This window comes from Acartia tonsa, chromosome 4 (assembly GCF_053477335.1).
Source record: "Acartia tonsa isolate MP-2025a chromosome 4, ASM5347733v1, whole genome shotgun sequence".
NCBI classification, from domain to species: domain Eukaryota; kingdom Metazoa; phylum Arthropoda; class Copepoda; order Calanoida; family Acartiidae; genus Acartia; species Acartia tonsa.
The window spans coordinates 35,215,178-35,233,161 of NC_137263.1; the positions used below are offsets into that span (position 1 = coordinate 35,215,178).

The 17,984-nt window shown below is 33.1% G+C and overlaps 4 protein-coding genes across 5 annotated transcripts; all 4 read right to left on the reverse strand.

Annotated features, from left to right (window-relative positions):
• Positions 1 to 551: 551 nt before the first annotated feature.
• On the reverse strand, positions 552 to 9,484 carry Mitofilin (inner membrane mitochondrial protein mitofilin). Of its 2 annotated transcripts, none has more exons than XM_080157812.1 (18): positions 9,357 to 9,484; positions 8,934 to 9,120; positions 8,121 to 8,293; positions 7,788 to 7,920; positions 7,354 to 7,464; positions 7,030 to 7,157; positions 6,562 to 6,717; positions 5,698 to 5,788; positions 5,527 to 5,574; positions 5,123 to 5,232; positions 4,689 to 4,758; positions 4,180 to 4,244; positions 3,716 to 3,826; positions 3,238 to 3,396; positions 1,948 to 2,078; positions 1,427 to 1,574; positions 1,151 to 1,320; positions 552 to 872 (listed from the first exon to the last, which is right to left on the reverse strand). In XM_080157812.1, the coding sequence occupies exons 1-18, from the start codon at positions 9,429 to 9,431 to the stop codon at positions 569 to 571; spliced, it is 2,370 nt and encodes a 789-aa protein (XP_080013938.1). In that variant the 5' UTR covers positions 9,432 to 9,484; the 3' UTR covers positions 552 to 568. The 2 variants fall into 2 exon arrangements, with proteins under 2 accessions (XP_080013938.1, XP_080013937.1); XM_080157811.1 differs by having other exon boundaries at positions 4,180 to 4,256.
• Positions 9,449 to 13,551, reverse strand: LOC145316962 (uncharacterized). Its single transcript, XM_080157818.1, has 7 exons — positions 13,411 to 13,551; positions 12,876 to 12,956; positions 12,325 to 12,442; positions 11,422 to 11,529; positions 11,073 to 11,201; positions 10,824 to 10,878; positions 9,449 to 9,664 (listed from the first exon to the last, which is right to left on the reverse strand). The coding sequence occupies exons 1-7, from the start codon at positions 13,493 to 13,495 to the stop codon at positions 9,554 to 9,556; spliced, it is 687 nt and encodes a 228-aa protein (XP_080013944.1). The 5' UTR covers positions 13,496 to 13,551; the 3' UTR covers positions 9,449 to 9,553.
• A 65-nt stretch (positions 13,552 to 13,616) lies between these two features.
• Positions 13,617 to 15,098, reverse strand: LOC145316963 (E3 ubiquitin-protein ligase PPP1R11-like). Its single transcript, XM_080157819.1, has 4 exons — positions 14,968 to 15,098; positions 14,569 to 14,633; positions 14,148 to 14,196; positions 13,617 to 13,756 (listed from the first exon to the last, which is right to left on the reverse strand). Exons 1-4 carry the CDS (start codon positions 15,072 to 15,074, stop codon positions 13,645 to 13,647), a joined length of 333 nt encoding a protein of 110 aa, XP_080013945.1. The 5' UTR covers positions 15,075 to 15,098; the 3' UTR covers positions 13,617 to 13,644.
• On the reverse strand, positions 15,091 to 17,945 carry LOC145316961 (snRNA-activating protein complex subunit 1-like). The gene is made up of 7 exons (XM_080157817.1): positions 17,817 to 17,945; positions 17,493 to 17,580; positions 17,060 to 17,202; positions 16,907 to 16,968; positions 16,645 to 16,770; positions 16,078 to 16,263; positions 15,091 to 15,711 (listed from the first exon to the last, which is right to left on the reverse strand). Exons 1-7 carry the CDS (start codon positions 17,905 to 17,907, stop codon positions 15,301 to 15,303), a joined length of 1,107 nt encoding a protein of 368 aa, XP_080013943.1. The 5' UTR covers positions 17,908 to 17,945; the 3' UTR covers positions 15,091 to 15,300.
• Positions 17,946 to 17,984: the final 39 nt, after the last annotated feature.

A 17,984-nucleotide genomic window follows, 5' to 3' on the forward strand; every position in this document is an offset into this window, starting at 1 on the left:
GATGGTATCATAATAAAATAATAATACATATATTAAATCATGTCTACATAACAACTGTAAAGTCTTACAATTTGCAAATCATTTGTTTTGTCTTGCCGGGGTAGTAAATTAACAGCCATAGCAAGGTACCTTATCAGAATTTTAATAAAAATATCAAAGTATGGAATTTAAAATTGCATTTCTATTTTCTATAGGTATGAGATTTAATTGTTATATTATTGCAAAAGGATATATTCACTTAAAAGCTAGGAAAATTAATATCTAGATCTGTTTAGAGAAAATTTCTGTGCTTTATTTGAACATTTCTAATTTTAATAACATGATTAAAACAGTAACTTGACTATTGAGATAATTTATAATAAAGGTTTTTTCAGAAAAAAAATTATATTAAATATAAATTGCCTTTTATAAAGTCATTGAGTTATAATTTTGTCATAACAAAGATTGTCAGAATTAAATGAAAAAAATAATCTAAAATAAAATAAAGACTAAAAAATTAACAAAAAAAAACTTCAATGACAAAAAAAAGACAAATTAATTTAATATTAAACTAGAATATTCAAAAGAATTATGGTAAGACTTGCAGACCAACTGCCGCGGCGTGAGCAATCAAGGCTTGTGAGGCCTGCTTAGCCTCCAGGTGGAGTCTGGCCTCCGTGATCCAATCCGCCGCCACTCTGCGGGGCTCTCCCTGCAGCAGGTGCATAAATTGTACAGCGCGCACGACGTCACCGCGCTCCAGACTGTGCTTCGCTTCTGATAAAATGGCGTGACAATTCAGGCTTTCCAGGTCCACAGGCTCATTGGTGCCAGTTGGCTTTCTGCTGGCCATGTCTATTAATAACATTGATTCCAAGTAACTTAATCCATACCTGAAAAAAATTTATTTTACAAATGGCTCGGTTAGAAAAAGAAAAACCCTACATATAATGGATTTGATTTGTTATCTTGGGACTTAATAATAAACTTTTAAAAATATTTTATGAAACTTTCACTGTTACAAACAAAAACCTTTTCTCTTAATGGTATTCAATCCCCTAACAAACGGTCTTTTTAAGAAAGACAAAATATTCCATTGAAATACTTTATTATTGATACTGCGCTACCTTAAGACATAAGCCTTCATGTTTTATTCAATGTCAATACTTACATTAAAAGGCTGCCACCTTCATCACCAATTCTTGCCACCCTCCTTGCAATAGACTCGACCCTGCTAAACCTGTCTCTCAGCGCTGTCTCGGTGTAAACGCCCCTCTCAACAGCCTCGGAGGGGATGCCGTTGACAATGGCATTCACCACCTCACACTCACCAGCGACATTCTTAAACAATTTTTGTTTTACATGAAGAAGCAAAAATATACATATATGCTTAACTAATTTCTTTTAATTTAAAAAATAATATTTGACGAAAAATAAGAAAAAGAACCTTAATAGCTTTAATCTCAGAAACAAGAGGTTTCATAGTTGTCTCAAGATCTGCGGCGCTAAGGTTACCCAACTCAATGGAATTTCTCAAAGAAAGACAGGCTATCCACAGTCGTTGAGCAGCTACGCTCTCTTTATCAGCTTGTGCCCTAAAAGCATCACATTTTATGTAATAATTAAGCAATCATAACAAAAATAAGAGAAAATTTTGGATTTTATTTAGATCTTCTTAAAATTATATTTTACCCCTGCTACCCATATAAATAAGGCTAGGGGGCCAATTAAGAATATTCTCTAGGGGAAATAGAAACTTGCTGATTAAAAAAAAAAAACATGGAATTAAGTGTGGTTATTACAAAACCTTTTATTTTTCTTGTAATTACGATGAAAATAATCAATTTAGTCAATCGTTTTTCTATAATTGAACCCCCATAATAATTTCTGTCTATCTTTAATCTGTATGTCAAAATTTGTATGCACGTTTAATTGATGTAGGGCAGGTATTTTGGCTAATTTGCGTACCTGCTTTCTAAGGCAGAAACCAGACCCTCCACACTGCCGTTCAGCTTGGACAACTTGGCCAGGTAATCAGTCTCGGCCTTAGACATCACCTCATCCATGCTATGCTCGTGCTTTCTGGTCAATTCAGCCTCCTAGAATTTAATTAAAAAACAATATAAATACCGTTTGTTTGTACAAATGTTAGAATATTTGTATATTAACTAGCATACTCTTTTCAATGTACCATCCATCAATCTAAATTCTATTTTATTGTCTATTAGAATGTCTATTTATCTGTGTCTGATATTCTTTGTCTGAATATTTTTTCCACATAATAATCCTATTAAACGATATTCATAATTTTAAGTCCAATCATAATATTCCCTCCAAACCTTTCAGTAAAACTTTAAACCCTATCTGTCTAATTTATCTATCTATCTGTTTCAAGCCTTGACTATACTAATGTTGAATTGAAATCAATTTAATCCCTACATTTTAACTTTATATTTTGTTTCTTTCTATATATCTGTATGTAACAAACCTGAATAGTAAGTACATCAGTGATATGATCACTATGAGCTGCAGCCTACCTGCACAACTATCTATCTATCTGTATATAACAAACCTGAATAGTAAGTACATCAGTGATATGATCACTATGAGCTGCAGCCTACCTGCACAACTATCTATCTATCTGTATATAACAAACCTGAATAGTAAGTACATCAGTGATATGATTACTATGAGCTGCAGCCTACCTGCACAACCATCTATCTATCTGTATATAACAAACCTGAATAGTAAGTACATCAGTGATATGATCACTATGAGCTGCAGCCTACCTGCACAACTATCTATCTATCTGTATATTACAAACCTGAATAGTAAGTACATCAGTGATATGATCACTATGAGCTGCAGCCTACCTGCACAACTATCTATCTATCTGTATATAACAAACCTGAATAGTAAGTACATCAGTGATATGATTACTATGAGCTGCAGCCTACCTGCACAACTATCTATCTATCTATCTGTATATAACAAACCTGAATAGTAAGTACATCAGTGATATGATCACTATGAGCTGCAGCCTACCTGCACAACTATCTATCTATCTGTATATAACAAACCTGAATAGTAAGTACATCAGTGATATGATCACTATGAGCTGCAGCCTACCTGCACAACTATCTATCTATCTATCTGTATATAACAAACCTGAATAGTAAGTACATCAGTGATATGATCACTATGAGCTGCAGCCTACCTGCACATTCACAACTATCTATCTATCTGTATGTAACAAACCTGAATAGTAAGTACATCAGTGATATGATCACTATGAGCTGCAGCCTGCCTGCGCAACTGTATCCTAAGCTCTGCCTCTGCGTCCTCCCTCATGGTGACCAACTTCTTCTGGTGCTCAACCTCCATCTCACGCTTCTGCCTTTCCATCTCATTGTCCATCTAAAACATTTCAAAGTTTATAGGTAAGTTGAAATATTTCTCATGTTTGTTGATTTTAAATTCTGCTATAATCCTTAGCATCCTGGGGAGCTTAAGCTGGTACGCCTAAAACCATTCCTATACTTAATTTAAATTAGCATAAAACCATCCCGGGACCTATCTGAAGCTTCCCTAAATTTTAAATAAGAGGATTATTTAAAGAGGAGAGTGGCGGCCAATCTTCTTTCGTTTCTTTCCCATAAATATTTTACCAGATACAAAAAAAATTACAGGGATGAATTGTTTATCGTCCAATTATAAAAAAAATATTAAAAAATACCTTTTCTGAAGCGGCCATTTGAGCTTCCAATTTTAGTTTTTCCAGGGCCTGTTTAAATCTTTGCTGTTCCAGAGTTTGCTGTTTGGCTAATTCTTGTTGAAGATATAACACCTAAACAAGGAGTTTGATAAGTGTGTGTGATGAGTTCAGCAAGAAAAATCGTGGAGATGATGTTAGTCGCGTTTCAATAGTATTCTTTATTTAATATACAAGAATGAGAATATCCATATGTAAAATAAACCTCTTATTGAACACCTGACAGATGCAGGGAGAGCATTTATTACTTGTTAGGGAATCTTCACACAAAAAATACAGAAGCTTTTCTTATAATTCATTCACGTAAATTACGTTTTCGCGCAAAGGTCTTTTCTGACAAAATTATTGAAAATAGCAATAAAAAAACATATTAAACTAATCAGACGGCGATAAATATTTCTCGAGTAGATCTACTGACAAATTGTTACCTTTCTGTATGCATGCGTTATAAACATATTTAGCTCGTCCTCTGTCAATCTTTTGTTATTTTCACCTGAAAATTGACCTACGTCAACAAAAATTCGATTAAATAAAATTTTATAATATTTCTTTTTTGTCACTTTATTTTTTTTAACGTTATCAGGATGGCAAAAGTTACATTTATATCATTAATTTAGGCATAAAAGAGATTTTTTTTAAAACATTGCAAAGAACAGAATTTTTGGGTAAAGTCCCTTTAGTGACAACGCCTCTTAAGTGGCATTTCTAACATATTTTCACAGTAGCTTTTAAGAAGGTTATTTTAGGTTGGGTTATGTTAGTGTGATTGCCCAGAAAGGTTAGATCCCATCGAGTCCCACGAAAGGGACTATTTCTGATTTTTTATTCTCGTTTATCATAGGATTCAATTAATTCTACTATGCAGAATTATAACAGTGTTTCAAAGTCTGTATTATATACGATGTATTAGTGGGTTGAAAAAACTTTTAAAACTTACCTAGCTTGACATCAGGCATGATTGCTGCCATCTCCTTGTTAAACTGCTGTCTCCCCTCCTCCACAATATCCCTGCACATCAATGTGGTCACAAAAAGTCTTTAAAACTTAAAAACCCAATAAAGCCATACCCTCATACTGCATATGTAACACAAACGAGCTTTTGAAATTATTGTTTTATTTTGCGAGGTGAGGGTAAGTAAATGTTGGAAGATCCCAGCAAGAATCGTGATCCATAGAGATAATTAGAGCGCCCCTTCCCCCCATTGGGGCTAAATTTATATTTTTCAGAAAATTATTAATAACGGTGAGGTTTTTTTTGTTATAATATACAGCATAAGTGAGCGAAGGCCTCAATATACATTATACATGACAAACGCGTTATGATTTTTTTATTGATCCGAACTAAAAAGTCATTTAATGCATGAACACATTCCTGTATTGTTCGACAACCCTGGCCTCTCCCTCAACAGCTCCGATCCTGGCTCTGCCCTGCTCAAGCTTGTAGATGGCCGCGTTCATAGCCTCCTCCGCAATCAACAGTTCTTAAATATTTTGGTTAGTTTTTAACAGCAGGTCAAATTTACAATAAACAGTTAACACTATTATGTCAATATATGTATACAAATTCAGTAGTATAAAGCGCAGCTTCTTAAGTCTTTAAATTATAAATTATGTATAACGTGACTTGTTTCCATCATGAGCTCAAAAACTGATTTAAAAGTCTTTTTGTTTGGCTTCTATCGACGAAAATGTCTTGTACAATAAATTTTTAATGAAAATAATTTACATGATATAAAATCTTCTTTGTTTATCCCAATAAAATCATTTTTACGTACCTGGGTTAGTAGCTGTAGTCTTGTTGCGTCTTCCAGCCTCGATACTCTCTAAAAATATAAAAAAAACTTCAATGGAGTTTCAGTTTAAAATAAGTAGAATAGTAAAGAGATATCCTAAAAGGTTGCGGCTTTCTACTTAACATGAGTTAGATTTGAATGATGAAATAATACCTGAAACATTTCTAATGATAGCCAGGGCTTCTTTTTCCTTCTTGTCAGCAAGCTTCAAAGCGTCAGATTTTGCAGTTGCTGCTTCGAAAACCTAACCATTTTTTTTATCATTTGTAGATTATTTTGAGTGGGATTGAATAAGTTTGATATTTGATAACAACAATTTACTAAAATATATTTCATGTAAAGTCGTGTATTTGGCTAGAATCAAGGGACAAAAACACGGCAATTAATGTAATATTAAAGATCAGATTCCAATGAATTAACAAAGAACTTTAATAGATAAGGCAATGAATGATGAATTAATGTAAGTACATCCCTCATACAAAATAACACAATCTGCATATCAAAGTCATTGGTTGAAAAGTTTATACAATCAAGATTCAATACAATTACTTAAAAGCCAACGAATGATACAACGTGTTTGGTTTCTAGTAGGGATGGCAATCCGACAAATTTTTGGACCGGATTCGGATTCTTACAAGAATCCGTCCAAAAAATGGCGGATTCTCGCGGATTCCGGATTCTAGCAATATTTTCAAAGGCTTTTTTTTAAATTAGGTAATAAAATTAAGTGCTACATATTCTCTATAATTCACTTCCAAGAATCGAACCAGATTTTAAAATATATTATATATAATGATGATAATCTTTGCCTTCAAAAAGCGGGAGTTGAAAGAGAAAACTCAAGACGCTAATTTTAGCCTACCAATTAAGAATCCGAATTCGCTATTAAAAAACAGATTCCGGATTCGGATTCCAAAATTGGCCAAAAATTGGGCGGATTCCGGATCCCAGATTGCCAACTCTAGTTTCTAGTATCATTTACAGTCCAATATCCCCTCAGCTCCCTGCATTTAATACCTGGTTCCATGAGTTATCATCTCTGGCGGCCAGGTTTGACTCGAGAACAGTCTGCATGATGCTGATATGGCTCACCACAGCGTCGCAGCTCTTGTCCATACTCTTGACAGCGGACTCTGTAGCCGCCTTCATCTCCTGCTTCAGCTCGTTAAGTACCTGATAAGATATTCGTTTTAACTGTCGTATTTTTTCATTTAAAATCATAAGGAGGAGGGAGAACTACTAAAGATCCCTTCCTAAAAAACTAACAATCTCATAATAGCTTCCTATAAACACGTTTTTTAAGTTCAATAGGTAATAAATATATGTGAATCTTATTTTTGACCACTAGAATATTGTAATTTATCACTTTGTTATCCCATTTTAAAACATTTATAGCTTTGAAAAAAAATTTAACCCAACTATTACAATTTTGTAATCTCAAGTATTTTATGTATAAAAATTTTTATCTTTAAACCAAACAAAAACCTGTTCCAAACTGTCATTTTCAACGTCAACTGGGAATATTTTAGCCTTGACTGGGATAGATTCTTCCTCGTTAGCGGCAACAGCTGACTCTTCAGAAGCAACCACAGGTGCTTCTTCTACAGGTGCAGCTAGAATAAATCAATCAGCGGTTTCCCTCATATTGCAACTATACCACAAAGAAACATTAACTTATTACTCTATATAATAGGGTACGCTAAATGTCCTGTTATATCATACGCTTAACACAATAGCATAATATCAACTAGAACTTTTATATTATCTAACTTTACATAACCAAAAGCTTCGAACAAACTTGTTGCATACCTGCGATTTCTTCATTAGCGGTGGGAGCAACTTCTTCACTAGCAGGAGCAGGAGGAGTAACTTCTTCAACAATAGGAGCAGGAGTGGAAGGTTCTACAACTATTTCTTCAACTAATGTACAGATACTTTTATTTAAGGTAATTCCAAATACAATTTTTAATATTTTATAATTTTTTTAAAAGATAATAGTCTATATACTGCACAGGCGATCTAAAATCAGGGCATGTCCGTAAGTGCTTCACTTTGTGTCATTAAACTCTTCTCTTTTCAACAGATATACCGTCCTCAACTTTCCCCCAAGCTTTTATTCATTTCTTAACTATAGTTTAATTTTTCAGTACTTTTGATAGAGGACATAGATAACCTTGTGTATGTTACGAGCTGCAATTAAAAGAAAATAAGAATTTAACAATATGATTTTCAAGTATCCGTCCCTGGGGCTGGGGGAGGAGGCTCAATAGGAGGTGGAGGAACTTCTGCAACAACAGGTGGTGGAGGTGGTGCTTCAATTGGTGGTAGGGGAACTTCAATCACAGCAGGGGCTGCTAAAACGGGCTCTGCAGATTTCTAAACAAAGATATTCGCATTTTAGAAAGTTTAGCTCCCCAATTTAATTGGGTATATAGGAACAATCCGACCTATTACCTATTGGTGAGAATTTGTACACCTTTTTTATTTGAAAATATGAAAAATTAAGTTCTGAACTTTTAATTAAATGAAAAAATAAGCCATTTATACTGGCTGTAAGATTGAAATAAAATACAAACCTCTACGGGTGCAGGTTTTTCTTCTTCTACTTTCTTCTTTTCTTCCTTGGGTTTGGTAACCATGACAGGGCTGCCAAGTTTTAATTTTGGCGGTGGCACAACATCCTTCTTTTTCTCAACTTTTTTTGGTTCTTCCAGGGGGCCAAGGATTGTGTCCAAAACGTCTTGGCTGCCTGAATAAATAATTAAAATAAAATTTTCATTTATGAAATATTCTCCCTTAAAGGGGGGAAGTGGAAGTGACACTTTTTACAACCAAAACTAAAAGTCATAGGAACTCAACTAAATAAATAGTTATAGCTCTGATATTTGACATGGCAGTTGCTTTAAAGAGGTAAAATATGGAACTGTGAAGAAACGGTGGCGGAACCGCCACTCCCGCCGAAAACCGCCGCTTGTTTGCTCTAAATCATGTGAAATGATACAAAAAAACATTTTTTAGATTTCTAGTACCAGCAACTACCGGCTAGAACCGTTTGAAAACGTTTTGGATCGGAAAAGAGCATTATGTGGAGAGAGGTTTCGTGATGGATTTCGCTTGAAAATACCCAACAAATGGCTAAACGGATGAGCCGCCAGCCGTTAGCCGCTACTTTTCCAACTTTTTGTTCGATTTAGGGAAAATAGACCTACCAAGAATTACTCGTGCAAAATTTCAGATCAAAATTCGAATTCTAAGTGCCATTTATACATTGATTACGAGATGGTTGCATTAACCCCCCCCCCCCCCTTTTATTGATATTGGATTAAAATATCTTGTTAATAATCATGTCACCCTAAATTAAGATTTAAATTATGGAAGGATGTAAATACCTGGTACACTTTCTTCTAAAGTTTTTCTGAACTTATCATCGAATGCCGCGTACCCAACAACACCTCCCCCCACACCAACTGTGAAGAGGAGGGTGCCAGCAATAGCAGAGCCAACACCGCTGCCTCCTTGGCCGCCGGAGGCACCAGAATGACGGATAGCACTAGTTTGCAATCTTCTCAAAGCATTCTAGATATAATAAAGATAAGAGTTATCTAAATCTGGAAACTAAATTGTTTACTATTATTTTTTTAATGTTTAGGTATATTTCATGAATTTTTAAGTGTAATGAATTAAAATGAATTTAATAACTATTGTAATTCGTTGTCAATTCCCGCAAAATAATCTATTAGATGTCTATTGCTGATGGTACACCTGCAGGCTGGTGGCAGGACAGGTCTGCCTGCTACATAGCACAACCTTACCTGTCTATTGCTGATGGTACACCTGCAGGCTGGTGGCAGGACATGCCTGCCTGCTACATGGCACAACCGTAGCATTATCACAAGAGTTCACCTCTGGAAAAAAATGTATTCAAACATAAATAATCATTAGGTAATAGGTACAAAGCAAATATATTACAAAACATAAATAATGATACAAAAACATGACATGATACTATCTAATTACTAGTGTTATAAACGCGTTTATGAAAATCCATTGCTTTCTTGGTTGGAATAATACTGTCACTGACACCAGGCCGCCTTTTCCGTGGAACTTGCCCTTCTTCTTCCTGAAAAAAACATATGATTAAATCTTTTTGTAATCTTATCAAAATCATTAGTGATATAACTCATGAATTAGAGCAAAAATAACTTTCAAACAGTTGATTCCTGTTAACTTCTAAAGGTTTTGCCCTAAAATTAGTCGTAAAACTCGATTTGATTAATATCTAAATAGTTTTACAAATTAGATTCTAAGTGCTTTTTGTGCACCAATTCCTAGATGGCTGCATTTTGAATCAAAGTTGTTGTGAAAAAAAGATTAAAATCAGGATTATTTAAATGGACGTATAGAATTTCTGGTACGTAACGATTATAAAGTTGCTATGATTTCTAAATCGTACATAAATGTTATATAATCATCATGCAAAGTTTGAAATCGATAGGACAATTCTAACATGTATACAGAGCTAATCCTTACGGACGAAAGGACCAATTGCAATATTTTAGAAAAGCTTCGCCTTTATAAAGTCAGGATATTGTTTAAACAAATTTTGCAAGTTTATATTGTATTTAATTGAAAGTATTTATTTGCATCTTTTGCCCTTAGCTATTGCAGTATTGTAGTGCTTAGAAAATATAGTCTAAAACTCAAATATAGGTTAGTTAGGTAATATCTTGGAAGAAGCAAAAATAATCGAATTTTTACTAACATGTGGTATTAACAAACAAAATTGGTTAAAAGCAGATTAATTTTTTTCTCACTATTTTTTACATATTTACAAGATCTACATCCCTGACACTGAATGTAACGAAAGCTAAAGCAAAATACCTTTCTTTTTCACATCATTTATAAAGCTTAACATTCTTTAAGTACAAGAATTTTAAATGTTAGACGAGTGTGTACAATGTACATTTTTATATTTAAGTATTTAAACAAGTCTAGTAGGGTCGCTGATATTTGCATAGCAACCAAAATATCTGTATGAATGAGAAATATTTCTTTGCCAATTTGGTCAAATACTAGCAAGGACCCCCTCTTATTTTAAAAATTCATTTAACATTAGTTAACCCTGTGGGTACCCAATATAAACTGAAGTAAAAGAACAAACACATGAAAAACTACATCCCCTCCCACTGCTTATTTTAATTAAATTTCAAAATAGGGGGGGGGGGGTGGAGTTCTGTGCTCGACCAGGCATTTGGAGGGAAACCCTCCAAAATATTTACCTGAGGTGGGGGTGACATCTCTCTGTGCATATTCAAAGGTTGTACAAGTCCAGACCTTATAAAAAGTAAAAATTAATTTTAGTTTATTTGAAGGTTCTATTCATTGCGGAGCAATGGTCGAGGTAAAACCCTAGGAACATAAGTTTTAAATCATTCAAAATTACTTTTGATCATATCTATAATCTTCTTCTAATGATGTTAAACAAATAAATGTAAAAAGCTTTCAATTTTGAGATATTTTTAACTAACCTCGACTTTTCCGAAGATATTTGAGCATCAGAATCATACACCTCTTCAGGTCTTGGTGGTAGATTTTCAGCCTTCACATCAGAATCATGAGCAAACTTGCATCGTGATCCGTTTCTACACCTTCCCTTCCTGTAATAATATTTCAATTTTGCCACGTTTTTCTGCTTGTCAAAAAAAGTAAAAATTATTTTTTTTTGGAAATATTATCATAAAAAAGACGCAAGGAACTTTAATGAAAATTGCATTATTTGAAATTCACATCTTTTCATTATTACTTACATGATTAAGAATTGGTCGTGATACATACCCCTAGTTAATGAGTAGCTGCGCTACTAACAATATTTTGTACCTATACATCCAACATACTTTCTTTCCATCGATAACTTTTAAATCTTCTTGTCTCTGAGTCATATTTACATGCTGCTCCAAGATTGATTTCTTTTTATCCTCCTTCTCCCTGGAATTAATATCTTATTTAAAATGTTTTTTTATCAAAGGATTCGATCTTGAGCCCTGGGACGAATTATTTTTAAGAGGAGAAACAAGGACGATTATGTACATCAGTAAAGGGCTATAGCCATAATAACACAGTCGCTGTGAAAGGGTTTGTAAAGGACACTTGGGATATGCATATATGTAGAGCAATAGACTTTGTAAGAAAATCAGGAAATCAGAGGGTAAGGGGGGTGGAATTTTCGGTAATTTTTCATTTTTTTTTTAAAGTGGGGTAAATATTAATATTTTCAAATGAAACCAGAACCATTAGCAAGCTTACAGAAATATCTATCAGGTCCTAATTGGACGTTTTCCTAGGACTTTTAGAAGTGACATTTCCCGAAGTTGGGTCGAAATTACAGAGAATAGCCCCTTACCGAAAATAGCCCCCCCTTACCCTAGTCGTTTTGCGAGAGTTCCAAAATTAATTCCCTTGATTTCTTTTATGTTTTTGTTGTTGTTGTATTTTTCAAATAAAATGGAACTATAAAAATGACCTCTCAGTGGAAAAAAATAGATGTAGGCTACTTTCGAAAGAGTAGGGTAAAAATTCACACTATTCATAATAGATATAGAAATTTGAAAAGCCATATTAGATTCTCGAAGGTCATTGACTAAACCGAAATTTGTTTATACTTTGTCTGAAATCATCCAGCTTGTCTGATATTAGCCTATAGCCTCAATCCTTAGTTTACTGATCAAACAGATTGTGAATAACCAACCGAGCTAGCCACGTGATAAAACTGAAGAAATGTACCTGAAAGGATTTCTGAATACAGAGGTACTGGTGTCAAAATCTGTATTTTTGACCACCACACTTGCATGTTGTTCCTGCATGAACGATGGCTTTGGCAACACTAATCCTCCTCCTTTACCTGATATTTGAAATCTAAGTTTAATAATATCCTAAGAACTATTTTGTCCATAAAATATTAGAGGTTTATTTTTGGCAAATTAGATCATCTACTAGGCTGTAAAAAATAATATTAGAATGAAAACGAAAATTGCGATCATATTTGAACAAGAATGTGAATGTAATTGTACACGTAAACCTTGTCATATTTAAACAGCGAAATGAATAAAAAAAATGTGTGATCAAACTTCATTTGTTGCAGGCTGACAAAAATAATTTTAGAGTAGCTCAGTTGCTAAAACTAAAATATTTATTGATATGATCCCAGGACGTCCTAGCCTTTTTTGAGGAAGGTAAAATGAGGGGTCTCAAAGGTTTAGGGTTTAAAAATAACTTTACCCCCCCCCCCCCCCCCTACCTCTTAAGACGTCTAAGATAAGATCTGAATAACCCACCTCCTCCACCACCGAAAGGGTTGTCCAGTTTCTCATTTTGAAAGTCAGGTGAGGGAATACTTGATTTCTTTACTGGCACTTCTGAAACAAAAACTAAAATAAGTATATTCAAAAACTTAAAAAGCAATGGAAGGGCTGAGGTGCCGTCTTTCAAATTATAAATAAAATATAAAGAATTCAGTAAAATAAAAAGCACTGGGATTTTGTATGATAATTGCTAAATAGTTTTCCAATACTTTCGCAATAGTGGTTACTTCGTCGTTTTTTCATAGCTCCACATTCCCTTTCTTATTAAAGACAAAACATAAAACATTATTGGTGCATTTTTTTGCTTTTCATAAATAATTTCAAGTATCATGTCTACATAACAGATATGACATGGCAAAATAATAAATTGAGCAGATTCAGGATATAATATATATCTCTAGATTTATATCATTACAATAACTCGTTTACCTAGTGCAAAAATTAGCCCTTGGAGACAAAATATCATTTGAGCAATATATTTCCACTTTTAAATAAAATATTTCCCTACCTTTGGTTTGAACCTCTTGGTCACTATCGTCCGAGGAATCTTCGGATCCAGATCCATAATCCCCAAGCAATCCCATCAGAGACATTTTTAATAAGTTTAAGAAACTTTTTCTACTTATCACTTTAATGTTAGGTCACAATCTTTCTATCTAACTTAAATGCAATCACTAAACCACCACAGAGCAAAATGTTTAAAGCACTATAATGTTAATTATAATATAGAATGGTTTTGTTCTTAGGCAGATTCAGGTTTGTGGCTGTCTTTATGGCCAGGATCTTCTGATGTGTGGCCAAAACAATTTTCACAATCACTGTCTGAATCTGATGAACTCTCGTCCAAATTTTGCCTAAAAATTATAATGCTATTAATGTAAGTTTATTAAAGTATCAACAATCCCTTTTGGAGAAATAATTTACTTTAATTCTCAAAAAGTTTGACTCAACTATTAGGGAAGAAATGGACCAAAAATTATTTCATGTTTGAACTACATTAAAAATCTTTTGACTATCCCTTCCTAAAAGCCTTTTTAACAGTAATACCCGGTCTGTGAATCAATAAAGCTGTGAGATTTAAATTTTGTCATATTTTAAGTTTCATTCGCGTTTTCATTATCAAGAAAGTCTTCAAGAAGAAACTAAATCGAACAGTTTTGCTTGACATAACTATATTTTATGTAGACAAAGGTGTGACTTGCTTCTATGGATTTTGTTTTTCTTGTTAATTTAATTTGTTATTACCTTGGTTTTCTATACTGACAACAACACTTACTCTTCTTTCTTCCTAATCCTTAAAAATAAATAAATCTTCCCAAGAGTAATTGTACATATTTAATTACAGGGTAATTTTTATCTAATTTAGACAAAATGAGATATGAAATTATTGCTCTTATTTTCTATAATTGCTGCATTTTTTAGGAATATTTTTGTATTTTTGCTCTTCTACGCTTTAGTATTGGTCCAGAGGAAACTTTTTGTTCTCTTCTCTTGCTAAAAAATATGAGCACTTGTGAAGAATTTAACATTTTTAAACGGAGTCAAAGACATTTTTTATTCACCTGGATTTAGTGACACTAAAGACGTCAAAAGTTCAGTACAGACTAAGAAATATACAAAAAAAAAAATGTGTTGTGATTTATATAGCTGTAATTTAATAGCTGACCTTCGTTATCTACAGTATCCTCAGTCCACTTAATCTTCTTCTTTTTCTCCTTTTTCAAATGCAACCTTAACATAAATATGGATATCAATGTTTCTTAATATTGAGCTTCAACTCGTTTTGATGCCAACTTTTCGCAAGGTAGGTACAAAATATTCTTAGAAACTTATAACAAGAACCCAAAAGAAAATTCTATACCTATTTAATTAGCAAAATTTTTATTTCAAAGAATAGCAATAAAAAAAATTGGAAAAAATTATGATAATGTGTTAAATTTACTTAAAGAAGCATAATAATATACAGCTGGTTTTCATTATAGATTTCCTGCGTTCTTACCTAGAATTTTGTCATACTTTTGTTAGAATGTCCTCTATGGCGATATCATATAACGATTAATCTTACCTCAAAGTCTGTTCAGCCTCAGTCCTCTGTTCCTCTGCAGGAGCTGTCTCAACTGTTGTTGTTGCTGATGCTACTGCTGAGCAATTATCTGTGGCGGTTGATGACATTATCGAGCATCCTATCTCTGAAAACGATGCAAAATATTTATTTGTGTGGTTACTGGTATATTAAAAAGCTTTGAAAACTAGTTTTATGTGAAACAATCGTTAACAAAAAAAAACTTTTAACTTTTGTTGATTTTCTTTAATCAGGTACTGTGTAGAAAAAATGCATCACAAAGCATAGATAATAAAGATATTTTCTATGTACAATTTATTTGTTTGTAACATTAAGTTATAATTTCTTAATCCTTCTTCCCCGAATTGCTTTCTGTTTTGGCTTCTCCTTTTTATCATCACTGTCTTTACGTCGCCTTCGCGACCTTTTTGCTGTCCTGCTTCCGCTGGCGGTTGCAGCTGTAGTCACTTGTGTGTCTGAATTTTGATCATTGCTATCTTCAGTACTTGTATCCGCAACAAGTTTTTGCGAGTAAGCAATTTTGCTGCCAGGATTATGAGAGTCGGTTTCCCCGCCAAAAAATCTTTCCTTTAGTTTCTTTCTCTTGTCCCCAATATCACTAGGACCTTTCAGCACTATGGTCTCGTTTTGTGTCACAGGTTTGAGCTCTTCACTAGCTATTTCTTCTATTTCCTCGATAATAATTTCACTGGTAGATGTTAAGGAGATCATATTGTCTGTGTTTGTCTAATATGAAAAAAAAGATTGGTTAGGAAGAAAAAGAAATAAAACATTTGTTTCGTTTAGAACTGTGGAATGTGTTTTAAACAGTTAAATAAAGAAAACCGTAAATCGCTCAATAAGTATTTCAGTATTAATAGATCTTATTCTACCAACTCATTTCTTAAAATAATCTAATTGAAAATTTTGATTCCTAGTAGGGGGGGGGGGGGTGGAAAAGATGGGGCAAAGGGGTTGGAAGAGGGATATTGTTATTTTAGCCAGTTGCGAGTATTACTTAATTATCAGAGTACATGAAAATCTAGTGGAACAAGTAATAATATATCTATTTCTACATATTACATTTTGCTTAGATTAAATATTTTTATATACCTGCATATAGGATTCTTTCATTTTTGTATAATTATTGTGAGCTTTGCTCAACTTTCTAATGACACCTCGGAAATCTTTAGACTTGAGATAGCTGCTCGCTGAGTAGGTCAGCAAGCTCTCTGTTCCTTCTTTTTTGTCTAATCTTTTGGCCACTTCTAAACCATAGTTACCACCCACTACAGAATACTAAAATGCCAATAAATGGATTAAGTTTTAAAAAATGACAAATAAATAGGTAGGAAGTACTACAGTATAATAGGTATTGAAAAATCTTTCATTTACTTAGTTATGTATTAAAACCATAAAATGGGGGATATGGCTAAAACAAAAGGAGTTATATTAATATAACTTCCTCGATAAATAATATCACCTTTGCATAGTTTTCTCACTGTTTGTAAATACAAAATAATAATATTAAAATTAAAATTCATGTCTTAACTTTTTTTCATTCTACTCAATGATCCTGATAATTTGCAAATTACACAGCTAAAGTAATCAAAATACTAAGAATTTAACTAACGTCAAAACTTCAAGAGTAGCCTTGTAAGTAATAGACTGGTAATTTACCTGAAATCCATGACAACATATGAGTTTAGACCAGGCGTACAAAACATCATAATGAGAGTCTTTTTTGGCTTCCTCTATCAATCCTTCTAGATCAACAAACTCTTCATAGCTCAGCTTTATTCGAACCTAAATAAAATTTTCTTTGATTTTTAAGTCTTAAAAACTAATATAATTCACATGATTTATTTAATTTTGTTTAAATTTCAATAATTGACAGGTAGCCCTCTCCCTATATCATAAAAATAAAAGCTTGATACTGTACCTTTGGTCTACACGGCTGTTTGAAGAAGAATGCATACAAACTGTAAATTGCAGCGTATCTGACTAAATAAGTATAAACATATTAAGTAAAAAAAACCACAATGGTAAAAATAAATTATTTAAAATATATTCTTTTTAAAAACTGTCCACTTACTTAAAATATTATTTTGTTTATTATCTAGTTTTGACTTGGCATATTGTTTGAGTTTTTGAAAAATATAATCAGTTAATTCGTAGGTTTCTCTGAAAGAACATCTGCCACAAAGTATAAGTCCGAGATTACTTTCTTTCCATTTTCTAAAAAAATAAGAATCATATTAACAAAACTTAAGTTTGATGAAATTAGGAGAACAAAATATTTTATATTTCTATTTTTATTAGACTAGGTACAAGATTTCTTTTTGTTTACAAGAGAAAAATCGCACCAAGTCTCAAGGATAAGTCCCCCCTCCGCTCGATAAGAGACTGTTTAGCTATTGACCATTAATAAACCTCATCTGTTAAATCAAATAAACATAATTTCCAAGATTAATATATATATATATATATATTTCATTGTATCAAGAAATCTGAATAACTTGGCTTACTTTGAAAATATAGTAAATCTAGGTTCATGTTCTTCGTCGAAAATATAGAACACTGAGTAAATAAACTGTTCCAAGTCTTCCGCAACGCCTTAAATAAAACAAGTTCATTAAATATCCAAATAAGATGATCGAACAACATAATTTTTTTTTCCAAATTCTGTCTTCAATTGCCCTAATCTTTAAAAAAAAACATAAATAGCAGGACTAGAAAATTACAGAAATTTTGTAAATATTTCTGCAATTGCATGAAGGTTATCTTTAATCCTGCTAACTAGAAAATCACGTAAATAAAGAAAAGGAATACAAACGACTATTAAATAATACCCGTAGTGTATTTAGCGCCTGGATTGCAGAAAATATCCCATTCCGGAATCCGCTTTCGGTCTCCTTGACCGGATTGTACTACTGTCGTCATTTTAATCTAGTTATTATCTAAAATTTTAGAAGAACATTTCAGTGAGATTTAGCATTGGTCCCAAACCCAGGGGAGGT

Excerpts from the sequence above, each read along its gene's own strand:
- Mitofilin (XM_080157811.1), bottom strand. The coding sequence starts at position 9,431 with ATGCTACGGTTGTGCCATGTAGCAGGCAGGCATGTCCTGCCACCAGCC. Across the intron at positions 7,158-7,353 it reads CGCTAATGAAGAAATCGCAG|CTGCACCTGTAGAAGAAGCA; the intron begins GTATGCAACAAG and ends GATTTATTCTAG. Across the intron at positions 5,575-5,697 it reads TATCATTAGAAATGTTTCAG|AGAGTATCGAGGCTGGAAGA; the intron begins GTATTATTTCAT and ends TTATATTTTTAG.
- LOC145316962 (XM_080157818.1), bottom strand. The coding sequence starts at position 13,495 with ATGTCTCTGATGGGATTGCTTGGGGATTATGGATCTGGATCCGAAGAT. Across the intron at positions 12,443-12,875 it reads CCCTTTCGGTGGTGGAGGAG|GTAAAGGAGGAGGATTAGTG; the intron begins GTGGGTTATTCA and ends TTCAAATATCAG. Across the intron at positions 9,665-10,823 it reads AGATGTCACCCCCACCTCAG|GAAGAAGAAGGGCAAGTTCC; the intron begins GTAAATATTTTG and ends TGTTTTTTTCAG.
- LOC145316963 (XM_080157819.1), bottom strand. The coding sequence starts at position 15,074 with ATGTCATCAACCGCCACAGATAATTGCTCAGCAGTAGCATCAGCAACA. Across the intron at positions 14,634-14,967 it reads GAGGCTGAACAGACTTTGAG|GTTGCATTTGAAAAAGGAGA; the intron begins GTAAGATTAATC and ends ATTTATGTTAAG. Across the intron at positions 14,197-14,568 it reads GGATACTGTAGATAACGAAG|GATTAGGAAGAAAGAAGAGT; the intron begins GTCAGCTATTAA and ends TTTATTTTTAAG.
- LOC145316961 (XM_080157817.1), bottom strand. The coding sequence starts at position 17,907 with ATGACGACAGTAGTACAATCCGGTCAAGGAGACCGAAAGCGGATTCCG. Across the intron at positions 16,264-16,644 it reads TATGTTGTCATGGATTTCAG|TATTCTGTAGTGGGTGGTAA; the intron begins GTAAATTACCAG and ends TTGGCATTTTAG. Across the intron at positions 15,712-16,077 it reads TGAAAGAATCCTATATGCAG|ACAAACACAGACAATATGAT; the intron begins GTATATAAAAAT and ends TTTTCATATTAG.